At 36.0% G+C, this 18,445-nt stretch overlaps 1 protein-coding gene across 1 annotated transcript in view; it reads left to right on the top strand.

The window, feature by feature from the left end:
• The window catches only part of fcho1 (FCH and mu domain containing endocytic adaptor 1), a 48,824-nt gene that overhangs the window by 7,483 nt on the left and 22,896 nt on the right, over positions 1-18,445 (top strand). Inside the window, exons 2-3 of the mRNA XM_024278634.2 lie at positions 4,725-4,770; positions 15,595-15,686. Of these exons, the coding sequence (XP_024134402.1) occupies positions 4,747-4,770; positions 15,595-15,686 (116 nt within the window). The 5' untranslated portion in view covers positions 4,725-4,746. The remainder of the gene's footprint in view (positions 1-4,724; positions 4,771-15,594; positions 15,687-18,445) is intronic.

Here is an 18,445-nt window from a genome sequence, read left to right as displayed (position 1 = left end):
TTTCTTTTTTCTTGAGCCTCTGATTAAAGCATCTATATCTGAAGTTCATGTTTCACATTTCTCTGTTTGATTTCCTGAGCCTTTTTTTTTATATTGTGAGCAGGTTTGTTTGCAATTCTTTGCATCTGTTGATGCTGTGAGATAATAAAGAGAAGTGGATGGAGTTGGTGAGGAGTTTGTGTTCTCTTCCTCCAGAGAGACATCTGCCAGTCGAGCTGTTTTCCTTTCGCTTTCTTCTGTGTGGTTTTAGTCGTAAATTTTTTTGGCAACTGACCATGTGTTGGCAAGATACTTGAGGTTGGCAGAGGAGGAGGTCAATGTGCCTTCACTGATAAGGTTACCGTACAGGCATTTTCTGGATCGCTGTTTGTTACATTTTTATGATCCTTCTAAAAAATGAAAATTTGACTTTCTTTTGTGCGACACTTGAATGTCTCACATTCCCCTCCATATTTCTATCCTGCATTAAAAAAAAGGAACACACATTTGTTTTTTTTCTTAATTTAACTTTGGGTGTATTCAGTCTTGACACATTTGGTCTGCTTAGGGTGAACCGGGGGGCCAGCTGTACCAAAGTAACAGGTAAAAATGGTTGTTCCTGACGTTTAAAACTGGTAATCAAAATATGAAGTTCTAATAAGTTAGCTATTCCGACAAGGCACCTCTGACTTTCCCTTGTTGTTTTGACCTGCCTCGTAGTTCCTGGCCTTTGACTGAAGAGATCTTTAGGCATGTGGTCTTGTTTACAAGGTTTGGTCCAAAACATAAATCTCCAGTAGACGGCAGTCTAAATACAGACTCGATTAGGACCAAATTAAGTGGACTAGGTCTGAAACAATGGACTTTTCCACTCAGAATACTCCCTTAAATTTCTAAAGAAAAGCCACAGAAAAAAAAAAAAAACGTGTAATTTGGGTAGTAAAAGAAAATGTATATATTTATGAGGAATATACATTTATAGCAATACTCATTAAGTCTTGTTTTGCTGTCCATTGACAAACAAATACTATTGGTGCAGTTAAAATGTGAATTGTCAACTATGATTTAACATTTGGTCTATTAGTTGCGCATGCTTTAAGCCAACAGGATTTTCTAAAGATGTCTATCTGGGTAAAAAACATTCTACATATTCAGATTTTTCTTGAGTATGTTTTGATGGAAACTAATTCCATTGTAGACACCATGATGTCTGATAGAGATAATGAAATGAGGAGGTATAACTCAAAAGTAATGACCTTTTGAAATGTCAAGTCTTAAATTAGATTCTTCCTGTGTATTTGTTTGGATTTTTTTGTGAATATTTGGTTACTATGGCTCACAGGGTTCACCCCATGTAACAAACATGGTGACTAAATGCATTTTTATGAAATACCTTTACTGTTTCCCTCACAGTTTTTTTTTTCTCTTTTCTGAATGAAAAATTGACTTGGAGAAAATGAAATATCAAGGTCATTCAGTATGTCCCATTTGTTCTCTGGGGGTTGTCTGCCCCAACTGCATATGGAGGTGCTCCCATGCTCTCATGGTGGGTATCCACATAGGGTCCACACACTACTCTGTCTTTGTCCTTCTGGATTGCTCTATATTTAAAACAAAAGGTTAATTACCTCAAGCAAGGCCCATCGGGCTGCAATAAGAATACATGTGGCTTTGTCTGCCTCAATGTCATTGGCATGTTTGTTCCATGTTGTTCTCCTCCTGCCCCCACCTTATTTTTGCATCCTGAAAACCATCTGGTGGTTTGCTCAGGACTAGAGCCTCCTGCATATTCTGGCATCAAAATCTGGCTGGTTAATATTTATTTAAGGGTTAAAATTGCTGTGATTTCAATTTCAGATTAATATATTTCTAGTTCTACCTTTTATTACATTGATTTGATTTGTTATTATATCTACATATAAACTTTATTTATTTCTTTATTTTTTAATTATTATTTTGAAAAGGAAAAATGGAAATCAGACTCATTATTTCTAGTATATTTTATATAAAAAAAAGCAGGAGACACATTTTTTTCCACTTTTATTGCAGAAAATGATCTAAACATGCTCACAAAGCAATGCTGGAATGCAGGCAAAAATCACTATGCTTTGTTATTTTATGGATAGAGTGGTAAAATAGCAAAGTATGAATGTGCACTTTAATTGCTCTGACTTTAGAACGTTAACTTAGAACATTGACTTTAAGGCTAAGAAGCTTTCTGAACCTGCATTCACATAGTAATTTGTGTCGAGGTGTCCAGTTTCAATGTTAAGTAAATGTGTGGATGCAATCAGTGACCATGTGGCATTATTAATCGCAGCATGCTGACCTGGCAGCAGCGCAATTTGGGCATTTCGGCATGTCTAGAGTTAAAAGATATCATCTTTGACAAAGAAGACCATGGTGTCAACCAATCAGGGACTCAGCTTTGATCCATGATGTGTTGTTTATGCTATTAGCTGGTGGAGTACAAAACAAATAAACTTCATGATATTTTTCTTATTTGCATCAAGACAATAATAAAAAGTTTGTCTAATTTTCTTCTTTTTTTTTTTCTCCTCGACATAATGCAAGACAGCAAGTCATCAAACTATGTCACAGAGGGACGGAAGTAAGCGTTTAGAAAGCTGAGGTGAAATTTGAGGAGTTGTAGCACTACAGCCGTACTTAGTTTTTTTTCTGTCCATATTTTTCTTTTTTATTTCACCCCTTCACAGGAAAGTGCTGCTGTCTTCCTTCATCACGTCCGTCATAGTGTGTGCTCCTAAAGGGTCATATGACTCCGGAGATATTACTCTCATAACATCAAATATAAATATAAGTGAGCCACGTGTGAAGATTACGTAAGTGAGTTAATACGTGTCCTGGAAGGGGCTGCGCTAGATGTTCCAGTAATTTTTTTTTTTTTTTTTTTTAATGTGGTTCTAGTATAAGATGAATGAGTTGCCTTAACATCTGCCACCACCAACTGATCAGTTACCAGTGCCAGATCATCACTGACCAGATAAGTATCTGGTTTTGACCAGGCTGTAACCTTCAGGAACAAGTGAATATTCTCTTTTCACTGATCTTTATCCTTATTAAAACCAATGTTAAACTAAATAATCTTCCTGTTTTCATTGTTTTTTCTCTAAAGTGGAGCTCCTCGTCCATTTGAATGAGAGCTATGTTTATCATACTTCTTTCAGCTATTTAAAAAACCTTTTTTTTTAATTAAAAAAAATATTTTATATAACCTCTTTTACTTTGCTAAGGTGCATCTTTTGCTTTGCTACAAGCAGACTGTTATCAAAGGAAACATTTAAGATCTGCAGATGCACACTCACCAGTCAATACAGCTCCATGAATACCTGCGCAGTGAGCCGTGGAACGGAAAACTTCCATTCTTCATCCATTCTGTGTACCCTTGAAACAGAACAGGACGACAAAACAACCTCACCTTGAACAAGTCATGGGATTGGCTCATGGAAAAATAGTTGAGAAATGTGTGTTGGTCTTTTTAGCCGGTTCGATGAGCATGATCACTTTTCAGATCGAATATCTGTGGCTTTTTAGTTTTTTTGTGCTTTAAGTTTTCATTAAATGAAAGGCTGCGAGTTTGTTTTTAACTGTTCTTTGACGACTCAATTTTGAGTAGAACTGTTGTAACATTGATTTGTCAGATTTGCTTTAATGTTCCCTGACTTGTTTCCTTTTTTGTGTTCCGCTCACCGATCTGCCAAACAGAGACTCGGTTGTGTGGTTTCCAGCCCCACTGCTGAGCTAATTAAAAAAGTGTAAGGTGTGTCAGTTTGTGGGTTTGTCCGGATTTGTGCCGCTACCGCTTCATGCCAGGTCTCCCGGCCTGACTGGAGACCATGCCAACACAGGGAAAAACCAGAGATAGTTGGGTAATTCGTTCTGGTCTTCATGACTATTTGAGATGAGATGCAAGCATGAAATCCAACTTCACTAGATTATTTGAATGGAAATATTTCACATGTTGTGCTGTAGCATGTAGTTTGTTAGTAGGACTATAACCTATTCATTTATGGAATATGAAATACAGTGCCTTGCAGTGATTAATGACTTACTCCAATCATCTTTTGATCAATTTTAAAAACAGAATGGAACAGGGCACCATATTTTCTACATAACCATTTTTATTTTCAAACTCTAATTTTTTTGGTCTTTTCTCGATTCACATAGATTTGAATAAAGAAATACACAGAATTACAATTTTAAGTTTAGTTTTCTTTTTATATGTCCTCCATCATGAGAAAAGTGCCACAAGAACATGTTAAAAACACCAAAAATAAGATTTTCTGAGCCGATCATAACAGACCGCCTCATCTCTTGGTTTTTGTTTGTTCTGCCTCATTCACTCTAAACGGTTTGTCCTCTCCCTTCACTCCTTTCCTCCTCCGTGTTCCCTCCCCGCTCCGTCATCGGCATCCTACATCTGCTGTGTTTCTTCTTTGATGTCATTTGTTAAAGTTGTCTTTCCTGTCTCCCAGGTACCCGCTTCCTTTGCTGAAGGTGTCTATCAAAAAGTCTTGTAAAAGATTAGGATTTGACAGGTTGATGGCTTTTATCTGAGTGCAGAAACAAAACCAATAATAATAAAACCGTTTTATGAACTACTTCAAAACACAGACAAACTTCCCTTTATCATTTCTTCCAGAAAGATGAAGAAATGTCCAAAAATGCTGAATCTTCTCTTGCTTGTCATTTCTAATGGATCTTTTCTTTGTTTTTTTGCACAGATTGCTGTAACTCTGAGTAAATATGGCCTTTCAGGACAACTTCTGGGTAAGTGTCTTGACAGCTTTTAAACAGAGTAATCACTGATCTCTAACCACAATCATTTATTCTCTCCGTCACTGCTGAATCACAGCTATGATTCATTCAGCTCTCCACTTTTCTCTGTTATGGACAGTTGTCTCTGCCTCCCTGCTGCTTTCTAGATTCACTTTAAATTGTTAACAGTTTGTCTCTTTATTCAGACCTTTGCACATATTCAGTCACTTGTACTGCAGTTTTGTACAGTTAGGTTTTATCATTTTTGCTAAAACTTTCTTTTTGGGTTTCAAATTTAGAGCCTGGCCGTTCAATGAAATAAAGTGAATAGAGTTCAGTAATACACAATGCTTTTTTTAGTCAAATAAAGTTTTTTTTTTTTTTTTTTTAAGGGACATAACCACAAATTCATCTTTTCTTATGTCTAGCTTCAGAGCTAAACATCAGGATGCCTTGTTATAAAAATAAAAGTTTTTACTCCATACCAGGGGGCTGCAACTTTTTACACTAAAAAAGCCATTTGACCCAGTTTGTTACTGACCACAACCCAGTGAGACCCTTTAAATTACACTTCACTGGCTAAAAATATGTTATGTTAAAATTTAAAAAAAGTCAAGTCAAAAATTGTATTTTCTATCATTGACTTTTCCTCTTTTTACTAAATGAACGTAACAACATTGATCTTGAATCCAATTTTAAATTAATCTATACATGTAAATGCAGTAAAATACTCAAAGAACTTTGCCTCTGAACCAGCAACTAGACACGGTTGTGCTGCAGAAAATTGTGCCTGTTCTAATAAATAAACACCACAAAACCTAATGAATTTAAACAAGTTAGTAAAACCACAAATCCATAATTTTTATAATTTTTCTTCAAAGCCAAAGAACCAGAATGGAGGAGTAAAAGAGCCTCATGTGGCTCCAGAGCCTCATGTTGTAGACCTGTGGTCTGTGCAGTGTCTTTCAGTTTCACCCTCTAATATAAAGTAGCAGCATGAACTAAGAAATGTAGTAATTTTGCTTACTTTATGCTCTAAATATTGGCCTCCTTAGCTGCTCTGCATGACCGTGTAAAGTGGCTCAGAGGGATTGTGGCTTTCATCCCACTCGCACCGCGTCAATCCTCCAGATGATTTTCCTGCTTTTAGAGGATCTTCCTCCACTCTGATCTGTCTTTCTTGTTTTTTTTTTTTCTGTGGCCTCTATATTCTCTCTGCTCTTTCTGTTACACCTGCTACATCTATTTCAGGTGTGTCCTACTTCTCTTATTCTGTTTTCATGCTCTTGGAAAGACTTTGGTTTAATTTTTCACATTTAACTGTAATTAAGAAGACAATTTTAGAAAGGAGAGAGTTATTTTGAAACTCAAAAGTTCTTCGGTTAAAAGTAATCAGTTAACTCCTTTTTATACCATGGTCTGGGTGAATACTCGATTCTGATTGGCTGCTGGGTGTGCATTAAAAACTGATAATGCACAGTAATAACGCACACCTAAAAAAGAAGTTCCGGTCACACAGACCAAACGTTCGATATCACTGCGCAGGCTTCTTTAAAACACATTTTCCTTCATTGTCTGGACAAAACAAGCAGTAATGGATGAACTTTATCTCTGAACTGATGCTTTATTCAACTTATTGTAGCGACCAGCATTTATATTCCTCTCCTTTTGTAAGGTAAATTAATATTGACAAATTGGTTATTCTCCTTCTAATAAAACACCACTCGACATGAGAGGTGTAGTCTTCTGTTTCACCACAAGAGGGAGTTTCTCATTTTAGAGCAGCTCAGAAGAACGAACCTGCCGTGAAATGAAACACAGACAGAAGCTGAATATGTTCTAGCTGCTCACTGAAGGATTAACGTCAGAAAAAGAAGAAAAATATCCTAATTTGTCCGGGTCTTTCTTTCAAAACAGCGACACTTTACCGCTGCAGCTGAGGTCTGTAACGGCTTCAGGCTTCATGCCGTGTTTCATGTCACCGTGACAACAAACCGCATCACGGATGATCAAATAGTCCGCTTTGTGTGAAAAAATGAGCTAAACCAAAGAAATAACAAGAATAAAGTACTAAATATTGATTAAATGTTTATTTATTTTGTAAAGACCATGGTATAAGCGGGATAATACCCTCCGAAGAGTGCATTATGAGAAATTAACGCACTTCACGGAGGCAACAGTCCTCCGCTTCGCGTCGGACGGTTTAGGCCTCCGCGTCGTGCGTTAATTTCTCATAACGCACACTTCGTCGGGTATTATCCCTTACTTAAATGACATTTTCCAATAAATGATAAGATTAATAAGTCATTAATCAGCTGTGTGAGACTGGTGTGAATTTGTGCTGCTGATTTTTGCTGATTTTAGTCTAAAAATGTAGTTGAGCTGTGTAAGTCTAGAATGATTTGTAAAGACATTTGTCAAGATTTGAGAATGAATGAATAAACTCTGATAAATAAGATGATCTAGTTAGAGAATGAGTTATAGTAGATTAATTGTGTCATCTATCAGGAAAATAGTTTTATTGTTATTTTGGTGTTGTACTTAATTGGCATATGATCTAACAGTATTCCTATGAAAATAACTTTTGCTTAGCTTGATCTGTTTCTGAGTATGAGTTATAGCTTCAAGTATAGTTGTGATAAGAAATTGAAAAAAAAGATAACACTAAATGCAGTTTGTAAAACACTCAAACATTTCCATATACCATAAAAATGAACATCACTTCCCTACAAAAGATCATGTTTGTTCAAATATTTGTCATCTATTCCAACCAAACTGCTTTCCTACCTGAAATCTGTGTATTACAAACCTCCGGTTAGCTAGCATGACCTGGTGGGAACAGGATACTCGTTTTCTCCTTTGCTTGGCTGAAGCCAACTCACAGCTGCCCACAGTCATGACCTGCTGTCCTCTCCTGGTTGCTACCACAGTGCTGTGCTCACAGGGAAAGCCCATTGGCAACAATTCAGTGCTTGGGTTTTTTGAGTTTTTAACATGTTCCTGTTAACATTTTTTTTCTCATTTTTGTCATGATGTTGGACACTAGGGATGCAATGATACAGTTTGCTCAAAGTTTGATACGTACCTCGATTGATTTTTTTTTGAGCAAGAAAAAATAAACCCTGAAATCCAACTATTCCACAAATTAAGATTTATTTTTCAAAGAGAAATGCCATAACAAAAATTTCCGATTTTTTTCAAGTGCACAGTTCTTGGCAATTATTGCGGAATGACATTTAAATGGAACTCTTGTACACTTGTAAACATTACAACTTATAACAACTGCAACAATTTAAGCAGTTCTCTAAAATGTTGACGGCTGGATGTCAAACATAATCTAAACTGAACCATTTTAAAAATATTTAGAACTGAACTTACTTGTCCAAATAAATATCAGCAACACAGGTAAAGTGCAGCTGTCAGTCCTTTATTCATGTACCTTTACATTTTTTTTACATTTTTTGGCAAAAAAAGGAGCATCTCTGTTGTTTTTAGCATTTAGCTAAAACTTTTACTATCCAACTACCATAGGAGGGGCAAGGTAGTTTCTGGCAGGAAGGGGAGAGTGGGCGGGGATTTTTTTTCACCTCAGAATGGTACTGAATAAGTAGATTGTGTATTGTGAAGAAGTCAAATTGAATTGTCCAACGCGTATTGAACGGTTCGGTTTTATAATGAATATTGTTGCATCCCTAGTGGACACATATAAAGAAAATTAAGGTTAAAATAGCATTTTTGAGTATTTCTTTTTTCAAATTGTAGTCGAAGAAAATCCAGATGGAAAAAGCATGTAGATGTGATGTAGGTGCTACAATTGCTCTGCTCCGTTCTGATGCATCCATTTGTAGACAAATAGATCCATGTAAGTCTGTGTTTTCCTCGTCCGACCTGGCATCTACTTTACCGATGATATTATTTTTGAACCTCTAACAGTTTTGTTTTTTTCCTTCAAATTTTTTTAATACCTAACATTTGTGGTTCAGTTCTTCTGACATCCTTGTATTTTCAATTTAGATTGCAATGAAGTTATTACAGTTTAGATCCTCCCCTCCTCTTTTTTTGTGGCTTTTATTACATTTTTGTAAATAGTATTTTTTTGGCAAAAGCACCAGTTGATAAAACTCATTTTTGTTGACCTTCCAGAAGGATTTTCTTTTTTAATAAAAATGTCTTCACATCTACTCAAGGCTGGTTATGATGTGCCACCCAGCTATCATTCGAAGGGGGGAATTACTTTTTTTTGTTTTTTTTTCAACCAAAAAAAAAGTGAAAATAAAAAATGAGACAACAAAAAATATTTGTAAACTTGCATTTGTTCCTTTTTATTCTAAAGGTGCAGTTTTCTGCCTGACACTGTCACAATTGTAGAAAATAACAGTAAAACTTACTTTTATTTTGTAATTTTTTACTGTCCCCTTGTGAAACTTTGCTTCTCACTTGCCTTAAGTAGAGTGTGTGAAAAGAGACAAACAAACCTTGCTTGTGTTTTCATCTCAGCCTGCTTCCTCACTCTAAGGTCTTTCTGTAATTTAATCCCTCGTTTTTTCTTTTGGGGAAATTCCGTAAATCAGCTCAACAAAACTAGGATTCTTTTTTTGTGGTTCCTCTTTTTTTAAAGCTTCTATATCAGTAATTCTAAACATAAGTGGTGTTGTTTTTTTTAATATTATTAAAAGGTGTATTTTTAAGTTTTATCCATGATGCCATTCTTTGTGAATCTAATGTATAGTAAACTTTTTAAAATCTACCATAGATCAGAATTGCAGGTATCTAGACCACAGAAAATCCCTTCTAACCCTAAACTTTCCTCTGTAACAAATGTCATACATTTAGAACAAGTTTTTTTTTTTTTATATATTATGCTTTCTTTCTGTGTCTCTCGACCTGTTGCCAACATTACTGACACCTTTACAGAGCTGTGCTCATTCTGCTATTCCTGCCCAGTCAGCAGAAAAAGTCTTAATCAGCACAACTCGCAGCACCACTGACAGGCATGTTAGTAGGCGACTCGAAAGCTTCACGACAGTGACAGGAACATCTTTTGGCACATTTCTGCCCTACTTTGGACTGAAAACAGAAGTAAAACAATTTGACAATGTGGTTTGCTACATTTATCTTTAAAATATGGGTGTTCTGATCCTATTACTCCAATAAAAAACAAGTTTTTTTTTTACTTTATCTGTCAAAGCATTTTTATCTTCGATATTTGTTTTCATAAATCAACAAGAAGAAGATGACCGTTTCATAATTCTTAGTTTTAGCAGGAATAACATTTAAAAATAAAATAATCTTCCATCTTGATTCTTAATGACCCTAAAGACTGACATTTTCAGCTAAAGACAGTTTATTTAGCATCAGAACTTTTACTTAGGTTAAAAACCAAAGCTTAAACTTGAATCCTTATTTCAGTAATTATTTTCCACATAGTTGTTGCAGATTGGCAGTTGTGGGTGAGACCATTGGTGCATAGTAAGCCCACCCTCTTTTCCCATCATCCCTCTGTTTACAGAGCAAAGCACGAAGCTTGTGGCCCACCAATTGTAGATTCTATGTCAGAGCTACAATCTTTTTTCAAACTACATTTTTTTTATTGATTCACAATTTGAATAAAGAAATACTCAAATGCAATTTTAATCTTAATTTTCTTCATACATGTCCTTCATTGTGAGAAAAATAACACAAGAACATGTAAAAAAAAAACACCAAAAACCCAATTTAATTGGAGTGAGTTTTTAAATTTGAGAATATTTTTTGAATATTGTTCACAATTTTGAAGAACTCATGACGTTTCTCTACAGCAGCTCCAGATCCGTTAGCCAACGGTCAGCAGATCTGACCCTTAGTTGAACTTTTGATCTTTAACTCTTGGTTTTGTTTTCCCGTGACTATGTTCTCTTTGTGGAATTCACAAAAGCAATATGTTAGACACTGACATCTATTTAAACGGTTGGTCACTGAAACAACCAGTTTATAGTGACTGAGGTTAATGACCAGGAGTTGGATCAAATTAAATCGAGGATGACATTTAAAGGTAGATGACATTTATGTCTGTCTTCTATTGACCTCACCAAAGTAGATCCATGAGAAGGCTCTCCACTGCAAAAGTCAGGCTCCATGAAAAACGCAGAGGATTTTTCCAACCTCACCATAAACCTCCCCCAAGTTCTCTGGTCTTCCTTTCCCATCCTTGTCCTCATTCTCATGCTAATGAACCCCATCATGCATGACCAAAACGGTCAACTTAATTGATGAAAAAGAGATCGCCAAGAGGGTAGAGATGAGGGGGGTTTGCATACATCAAATGTTTCCTTTTCTTGAGGCTTGGGGTAAGCTTCCAGTCGCTTCAGGACTGTCTGCTGGTTTGCAGCTCTGGTGTTTTGTTCATTCAGATTAACCAGCAGGCCTAAACTTTTGTGAGTGTCATCTTTCAATCTGCTTTTTTCAAAAACCTTTTTCACTTAGTTTGGTGTGTTAGCAGAGTCCCAGCCAAGAGTATGATCACTCATCATGACTTTTTGTTTTTGTAGAAAAAAGCATGTGATTCTGAAACAAGGAACTGTTTTGTCCCTTTTGGTTTTTCACTTGTGGCTGAATTGTAAATCTCTTAATCCTAGAGGGCATATATATTATCAAATGGTGGCATTATGTAGTTTTATTGCTAGTACATATCCTCAAATGAACTCTGGATTTTCAATGATTAGTTATACATTTATAATTATGATTAATAACTGTTGCAATATTACAACTAAATCAAATGTGGCAAAACATGCATTTTTCATTGTTTGTTTATATAAATCTTAATTTATTCCTTCAATATTCTGGTGAAATGGCCATGTAATTTTTTACTGTACAAAACATCTGAAATATTTAAAATATTATTGTGTATTACAATAAAGAGCGGCCAAATGTACAGTCCAGAGTGCTTTATAGAAAAAAAAAAAATAATCATAGGTATTTGGCAGAGGTTTGACATTGCATGACCTTTTTCTTTGTTTATAACCCAAACCAGGTTTCAAACTATCAACTTATATAGTAGTAGTCGAGTGGATTTCTCTCTGTGGCATACTATGGAGCAACAAGACAAGAAATTATTATAAAATCCAAATTAATAAAAAAAATACTTAAAAAATTAAGGAGAAGCATAGGAAAAAAAAATGACTTTTTATTGCTGTCAATCTAGTCTTCCACTTTAGTAATAAACTTGTACCAAAAATGTAATGAAAGACTGAATTTCATGAAGATTTTAACCGGTACAAGTCTGCCCAATCCTCCACGCTGTTATCTCTGGTTACAACAAAAGAAAGACTTTCGTGCGTTTGATTCTCGTGCAATAAAAATGTTTGATGAGATTAGATAATATCCTAATCAACTGGATTTCTTTAAAACTAGATTGTGCCAAAAAAAGATCAATAATGAACGCTGTTCTGCTAAAACCTATTTTTGCAGATGTGTTAACTTTAAACACTTATCTTGAACTTGAGTTATGGCTTCTGGACTTCTCTCTTTGAAACATTTCACCACTCATCCAAGTGCCTTCATCAGTCAGACTGATGAAGCCAATTAAGCCAAGTCCACTACTTATCTTGAAGTTGAATAATGGCACCTGGACTTTAGGTCCAGATGCCATTATTCAACTTCAAAACTACGTCGCCTGGACGAATGGGAACCTTCATCAACTTTTAATACCTAATTTTTTTAAAGCCTTTTTCAAAATGACTGACAAGTAAATATAAATAACAATGTAGTTGAATTTGCTAGAAAAACTTTAATTTCTGACCTGGAAGATGTCCAAGTTCTTCACTTTGCAAAGGGTAACAGCTAAGTTGAAACATATAAACTGATTTTTTTTAATATATTTGTAACTCTTTCAAATACATTAACCCTCACTCAGCCAGTGAGACACAGAATAAAGCTGTTCTTTCATGTCATCATGGCTCTCAGGCTTGTTTGTCTGGAGATAGAGGAAGTTGTTTTTATTAATGTCAAAGCGGTAAGGATAACCCTGCTGCAGCTGCTGGGAGTGGAATATGATTTGTTCAGTTTTTTGTTTTTCAGTGCTTGTATTTTCAAAATTTGCCTTAAAGGTTAAATCTTCCACAATGGGTCTATGAGCTTTGCTCAACTGTGAGACTCCAACTCTTTTTCATGTTATAGACATCTTCTCCCGAGCTGTTGGCACAAAGAATATAGGGAGGGAGTCGGTTCAGGGAGGGTGAATTGTGGCAGTCTGTAAATCTCATTTGTCTCCACTGGAATTTTGTGTTAACATTAGTGGGTAAAAATTATGTTGTTGATAGGATTGAGCCTAAAATTATAGTGTCTCTGCACAAACTCATTCCAGCAGGTTTTTTAGTTATGTGGGCATCTCGGGTTCTGATCCTAATCCTTTAACCTCTGTTTACGGGTCTGCAGTGTTAGTCAGCCCTGTGGTATGAGGCATGTGGATCCTCCAGAGTCTGAGGTGCTGCATTTCAGCCTAAATGTGAACAGAACTGATTCCTCTGTAGCTAAAATGAAATGAATTTTGCCTCGGAAAGTACTTGATAATTGTTTAATGAGCATGAAGTCATTGAGGGCAATTGTGGAGACGGATAATAAGGAAAGATTTAAAATTAAATAACATTAAGGACATTAAGAGTTTAAATATCACAATTAGACCCTTTAAAAAATGCTAAAGTGAGTTTTAAGCCCCTTGGTCGACTTGCAATCCTTGTTTGCAGCCAACAGGCCGGCCTGCCAGCATTGGTGGACAGGTGCTACGCTCAGCTCTGTGTGGGGCCGAAGGCTCAGCTGACGGCTCACCTTTCTGTTGTGAGGGTCGGATTTCAACACAAGTCATCCACCAACGGGAAGAATCTGCCTTTTTGAAAAGATGACTGAATATATGCAGGCAGTGTAAAGACCCATTTTGATAAAAAATGTGGTCCTGTGACATTTTTCTGATGATGGCAGACATATATAAAGAAAATTAAGCTCAAAATTGCATTTCTGATTTTTTTTTCTCAAATCGTTGTGAATCGGGAGCAGATGAAAAAAAGCCGTTGTAGTGGTGATGTAGTAGCTAGTATTGGTGGTCCACAAACCTCTTGGTCCGCTTCATTGTGATCATCCGCTTGCAGACAAATGGATCCAAGTATGTCTTTGTTTTCCTCGTCTGAGCTGACATCTGGTTTAAAACTGTAAACAATGCTTTTCGCCATTTTTGTTGCTAGCTGTAAGCTAGCAGGAGAGTTTGCAGCATAAAGCTCAGTTATGGGTGATGGGAAGGGGGGGTAGGATTGCTCTGCGTCAACGCTCCCACCCACAACTCAAAGGTGAATTTCTAATGAAGGACTGATGCTCTGTAGAAACCATTTTCTGGGTAAAACAACAAAGCTTGATTTTAATTTACTGAGATTGGATTCAATTACTAAACAGATTATTGTTTTTTTTTTACTGTAGTAAAATGTTTTTATTTTCAGCTTTTCTTTAACAAAATGTTGACACCCTGACTTAGGTTAATACTTGGAGGCATCGACCTCAGACCAGATAGTTACTGGTTCAAATCTCAGTCTTAGAAGGATTTGATCTTTTTTAGAGTTGCATTATGTGAATGTGAATATTTTCAAATATTTTAAGGCTCAAATTGTTGGATTTATTTCATTGTTAGGGTGGGGGACGTAGGAAACATTTGTGAAAACTTGAGTTTCTATTTTGGGTAATCTTCCCCTTAACATAGCTGAACCACAGTTGGATTTTTCTTTTCTATTTTTCTCTGATGTACTGACTTAAAAGTCTAAATAAAATGCGACTGCCAGCTGTGATGCTTCATGTGCAGACCCGCTCTGCCTCTGTCAGAAAGATACCTTTTTTTTCCAGTGATAGTTTCTGTGCTGCCTGTTTGGAGCCCAGTCTACGTGTGGTTTGTTTGCTTACTATGCAGGGTGGGGTTTGTGTTTTTGCGTGCGGTTTTTTGTCGACCCCTCTCCTTGGCATTCCAGCCATTCCCCCAGTACCTGGGAAGAGTTTGTTCTCCTCCAACGGTATATTTTTAGGTGCAGAAAAGCAGCTGTCTGGGTTTGTGTCTGCAAAAGCAGCCTGGCTGTTAGGTTGGCAGAAAGAAAGTAAGCCATGAGGCAGCCGCGGCCTTTTGTGTTCTGGCGCTGCTGTCTCAGCCACACTTGCGTGGATTACAGTGCGTAAGTGCGTGTGATTACAACATTTATGAATGCGAGGTGGTTTGTGTTAAATCTGTTTGGCTGCAAGGTTGGCAACTCTCCCCCAGAACAGCTATTGTGGGTTTTTTTTATTTGACATTTTAATGATGCACGGTCATGTTTGCACTGCTGCTGGGCTTGACAGATAAATGTCAGACGGAGGAAAGTTTCAGTGGAATGAAACGGCATGTCCACCCCCTATGTGTGGGAGTTGAGTCTGAGATATCTGCAGAAATGACAGTTCCAGCCTTCTTTTAAAAAGTTAGTTTTAATCATTTTAGTCCTTTTTTAAATTGTTCATTTAATAGAAATTAGGAGTAAAAGTGAGGCTTAATTAAATTATAATTAAAGGTGCTTGACAGAATTAAGTTTGCAATAAAAATAAATGTGAAGCACCAAGTTCTGAATAACAGATATTACATAAATTATAAAAAAAATAGTTTTTTCTTTTATGGACATTATTACTTTATTATCAATGGCCACTTTTAACTTGTCTTCACAAACCCATTTTCCTTACCCGTGACAGTGGATGGAGTGATGCTGACGCACCAGCTGACTTTACTCTCGTCTAATGCTAGGATGTGAGTTGACTTTTTCCTGACTCGGTGCTAACATAATCCACATATGTGTTGGTATGCAGGGGGAGAAGAATGCCGGCTTTGACGTGCTGTATCACAACATGAAGCACGGCCAGCTGGCAACCAAGGAGCTTGCTGAATTCATCCGAGAAAGGTAAGGTTCCTGTGTGTTTGTGAACACATGTGGAAGCTGAATGGTGTCTTCTAGTGGAACTCTACATTTTTTTTATTCTGTTTCTGAAGAAAATGCTACAAAAATCTGGCCGAGCCATCACCGAAATGACCAGACGATAACTAAACTGGTTTGAGGTTTTCCTTCTAGTGTCTTTGTGGATCTAAATTTGGATTTGATCTTCTTTTGTGTAAACAAGTTATTGTTTTAGGTGACACATTTCCCTCTCTGACCTCTGAGGACACGTAAACTGAAGGGCTGTGTGGGGAAATCGATTTGGCAATATATCGTGATATATTGCAGATAAGATGATATTTAATTAATTATTTATGAGCGTTCTTTGTTTTTGTTTTCCACCTAAACCCTCGGCTGCTAATTTGCAGCACACTGAGTCGTGTTTGAGCAGCTTCAGACCGCAACCAAAACAACAAGATCTCACAGAACCAGTTTGTGGTAAATGTTCAGTTATTGAATAAAAAGAATTTCACAATTTTATTACAATGAAAGATGTATTCATATTCAGGTAGAGTTGTTTTCTAACTTATACTCCTTAAAAAAAAGTTAAAAAAAAAACACAGTTCTGTTGCAGTCTTGGAATATATCACAATATGCATCACATCGTGAGAGATATCGGGATGTGTATCGTATCGCCAGACTCTTGTCTGTACACACTCCTCATAAACTGACATTTCTGTTTTGTTTCTCCAAGAGCTACAGCTTTCTGAGCTTGAACATTTGCATCACATTTTAACCATCAGTCTTGTAAAAACGAACGCAAACAAACACTTGTTCAAAAAATCTATCAAAATGTCCTCATCAGCTTCAGCTGAGAAAAAAATGTCTTCTTTTTTACCACTAAAAGTTCTTTAAGTTTTATACCATAAGATCTAACTTCTGTTTGAAGTGAAATGTTTATTATTTAGATCGGAGCATTGTTACCTTTTCTATGTCTAGAAAAGGTTTTCAGATTTTTACTTTTTTCCAAACTGCAACATTTCCTGGAAAAATCTGGAGGCCAAAAAAAAAAAGAAAAAACATGTTCATTCATCCTTGATTGACACAAAACAGAAAATGAATCGCACAGTTTATATGGCTATAGTCCCTATATAATTTTTTTCAAATGATGAAAAAGATGTTTTTTTAACACTGATGCTGTCCTCTTCTTGAACTTATTTGAAGCTCTTTATGTTGCTAATTTTTCTGTCATTCTATGCTGTTCTAAAGCTTCCCCTTTTTACCTCCTCTGACCCTGCTCTTTTTTCTTTTAAAGAAAATCTTTTAAAAAATTCACATAATACAGCCTTGCTATCAGTCAGCTCAAACACAAGCATCCTTGTAGCATTGTGTAGTCTTAACAAAAGTCTGAGAGTGTCAGGGACAGTGATTGTTGAATTTTAGAAAATTAGATTGGTTCATGGTTTGTCTGTGCTACTTTTTCTATTTTGAGTTTGTTAAAGTCAGGTCATTGTTTTGGCTCCTAAAAGCTACAGCTTTTAACCTTTTAACACAAGCTTATTTTTTAGGGTTGGATTTCAAGCATTAAATAGTCGCTATCAAATTGTATGCTGGGCAGATCAATCAGTATTGATTCATCAATAAACTTGTTCTTACAAAAATAAGATCCCCACACATACCTGAAAATCTTTCTTTTTATTGAAATCGGCGGTCATTCATCAACAGATTCTCCTTTAAAGTAGTTTTTTTATTTTATTAAGGCTTTTAGTACCTTTATTTTTCTTTTTTTTTTAACAAAGAATTCATCATTTTATAGACGAAGATCAACTTTTGTTCAGTTACTATTGAGAACTATGGGAAAAGTTTTCTCTAACGTAGTAAAATTTGATTCAAGCTAAAAAATATATATTTTTTTAAATAATTAGATTTAAGTTGTGAATTGATTTATTATTTTACCAGTGATGCTTGGCCTCCGAATATAAAGAATTAACAGTTTTTGACAATAATAATAGGTCAATTAATTTGATAAAATTAGATATATTGGAAAATCCTGTTGTTTGTTTTTTTTATTTTATTTTATTTTACATATGTACTGTGATGATTGCAGAAACATGCAGTAACTTTTTATGCTCATTTTCTATAGTTGTACTCTCGGTCTTGTGAAAATAAGGTTAATTTTATTTTACACAACCTGCTTTAGAATAGTCCCAATATTTCAGTTCTTTTGACCTTTGACATTTTGATAACTTTAATGTCTATTCTGAACGCATTAGGTCCTGCTGTGGCACTCTCTCCCTAACATCCTATGGAGATAATAAACATGCTCTTTCAGAAAATTAGGTGCCCACACATACCTGGAAACTTTGCTGTTTATTGAGATCAGCAGACTCTCATTTTCCCTTTTACCAGTGCACAATATTGGATTACTCTTAAACCAATAAACTAGTGTATTTTTGTCCTGTTCATTTAATTCTGTTCTCCTCACAAACTTCAGATCTTTATCTAAAGTTTAAGCTTAGCTAGAAATGGTAAAGCTGGAGGTAGCAGAGCTTAGGATTTCGAGGTTTCCTGTGGGAGTGACGAGGATGGATAGAATCGGGAATAATTCCAACAGGTCTTGTAAGCTTTGAAGTTAAATGCAGGGATACAGATTGAGATGGTTTGGATATGTTAAGAGTCTGGACAGTGATTATGTTGGTAAATAGATGATGAGGTTGAAGCTTCCAGGACAGACCAAAGATGGATGTTGTAAAGGATATGATAATAAATGGCGTATACTTGTATAG

The sequence above is a fragment of the Oryzias melastigma genome, linkage group LG4 (genome assembly GCF_002922805.2).
Source record: "Oryzias melastigma strain HK-1 linkage group LG4, ASM292280v2, whole genome shotgun sequence".
Taxonomy (NCBI): domain Eukaryota; kingdom Metazoa; phylum Chordata; class Actinopteri; order Beloniformes; family Adrianichthyidae; genus Oryzias; species Oryzias melastigma.
This window is presented reverse-complemented; position numbering and strand designations above follow the sequence as displayed.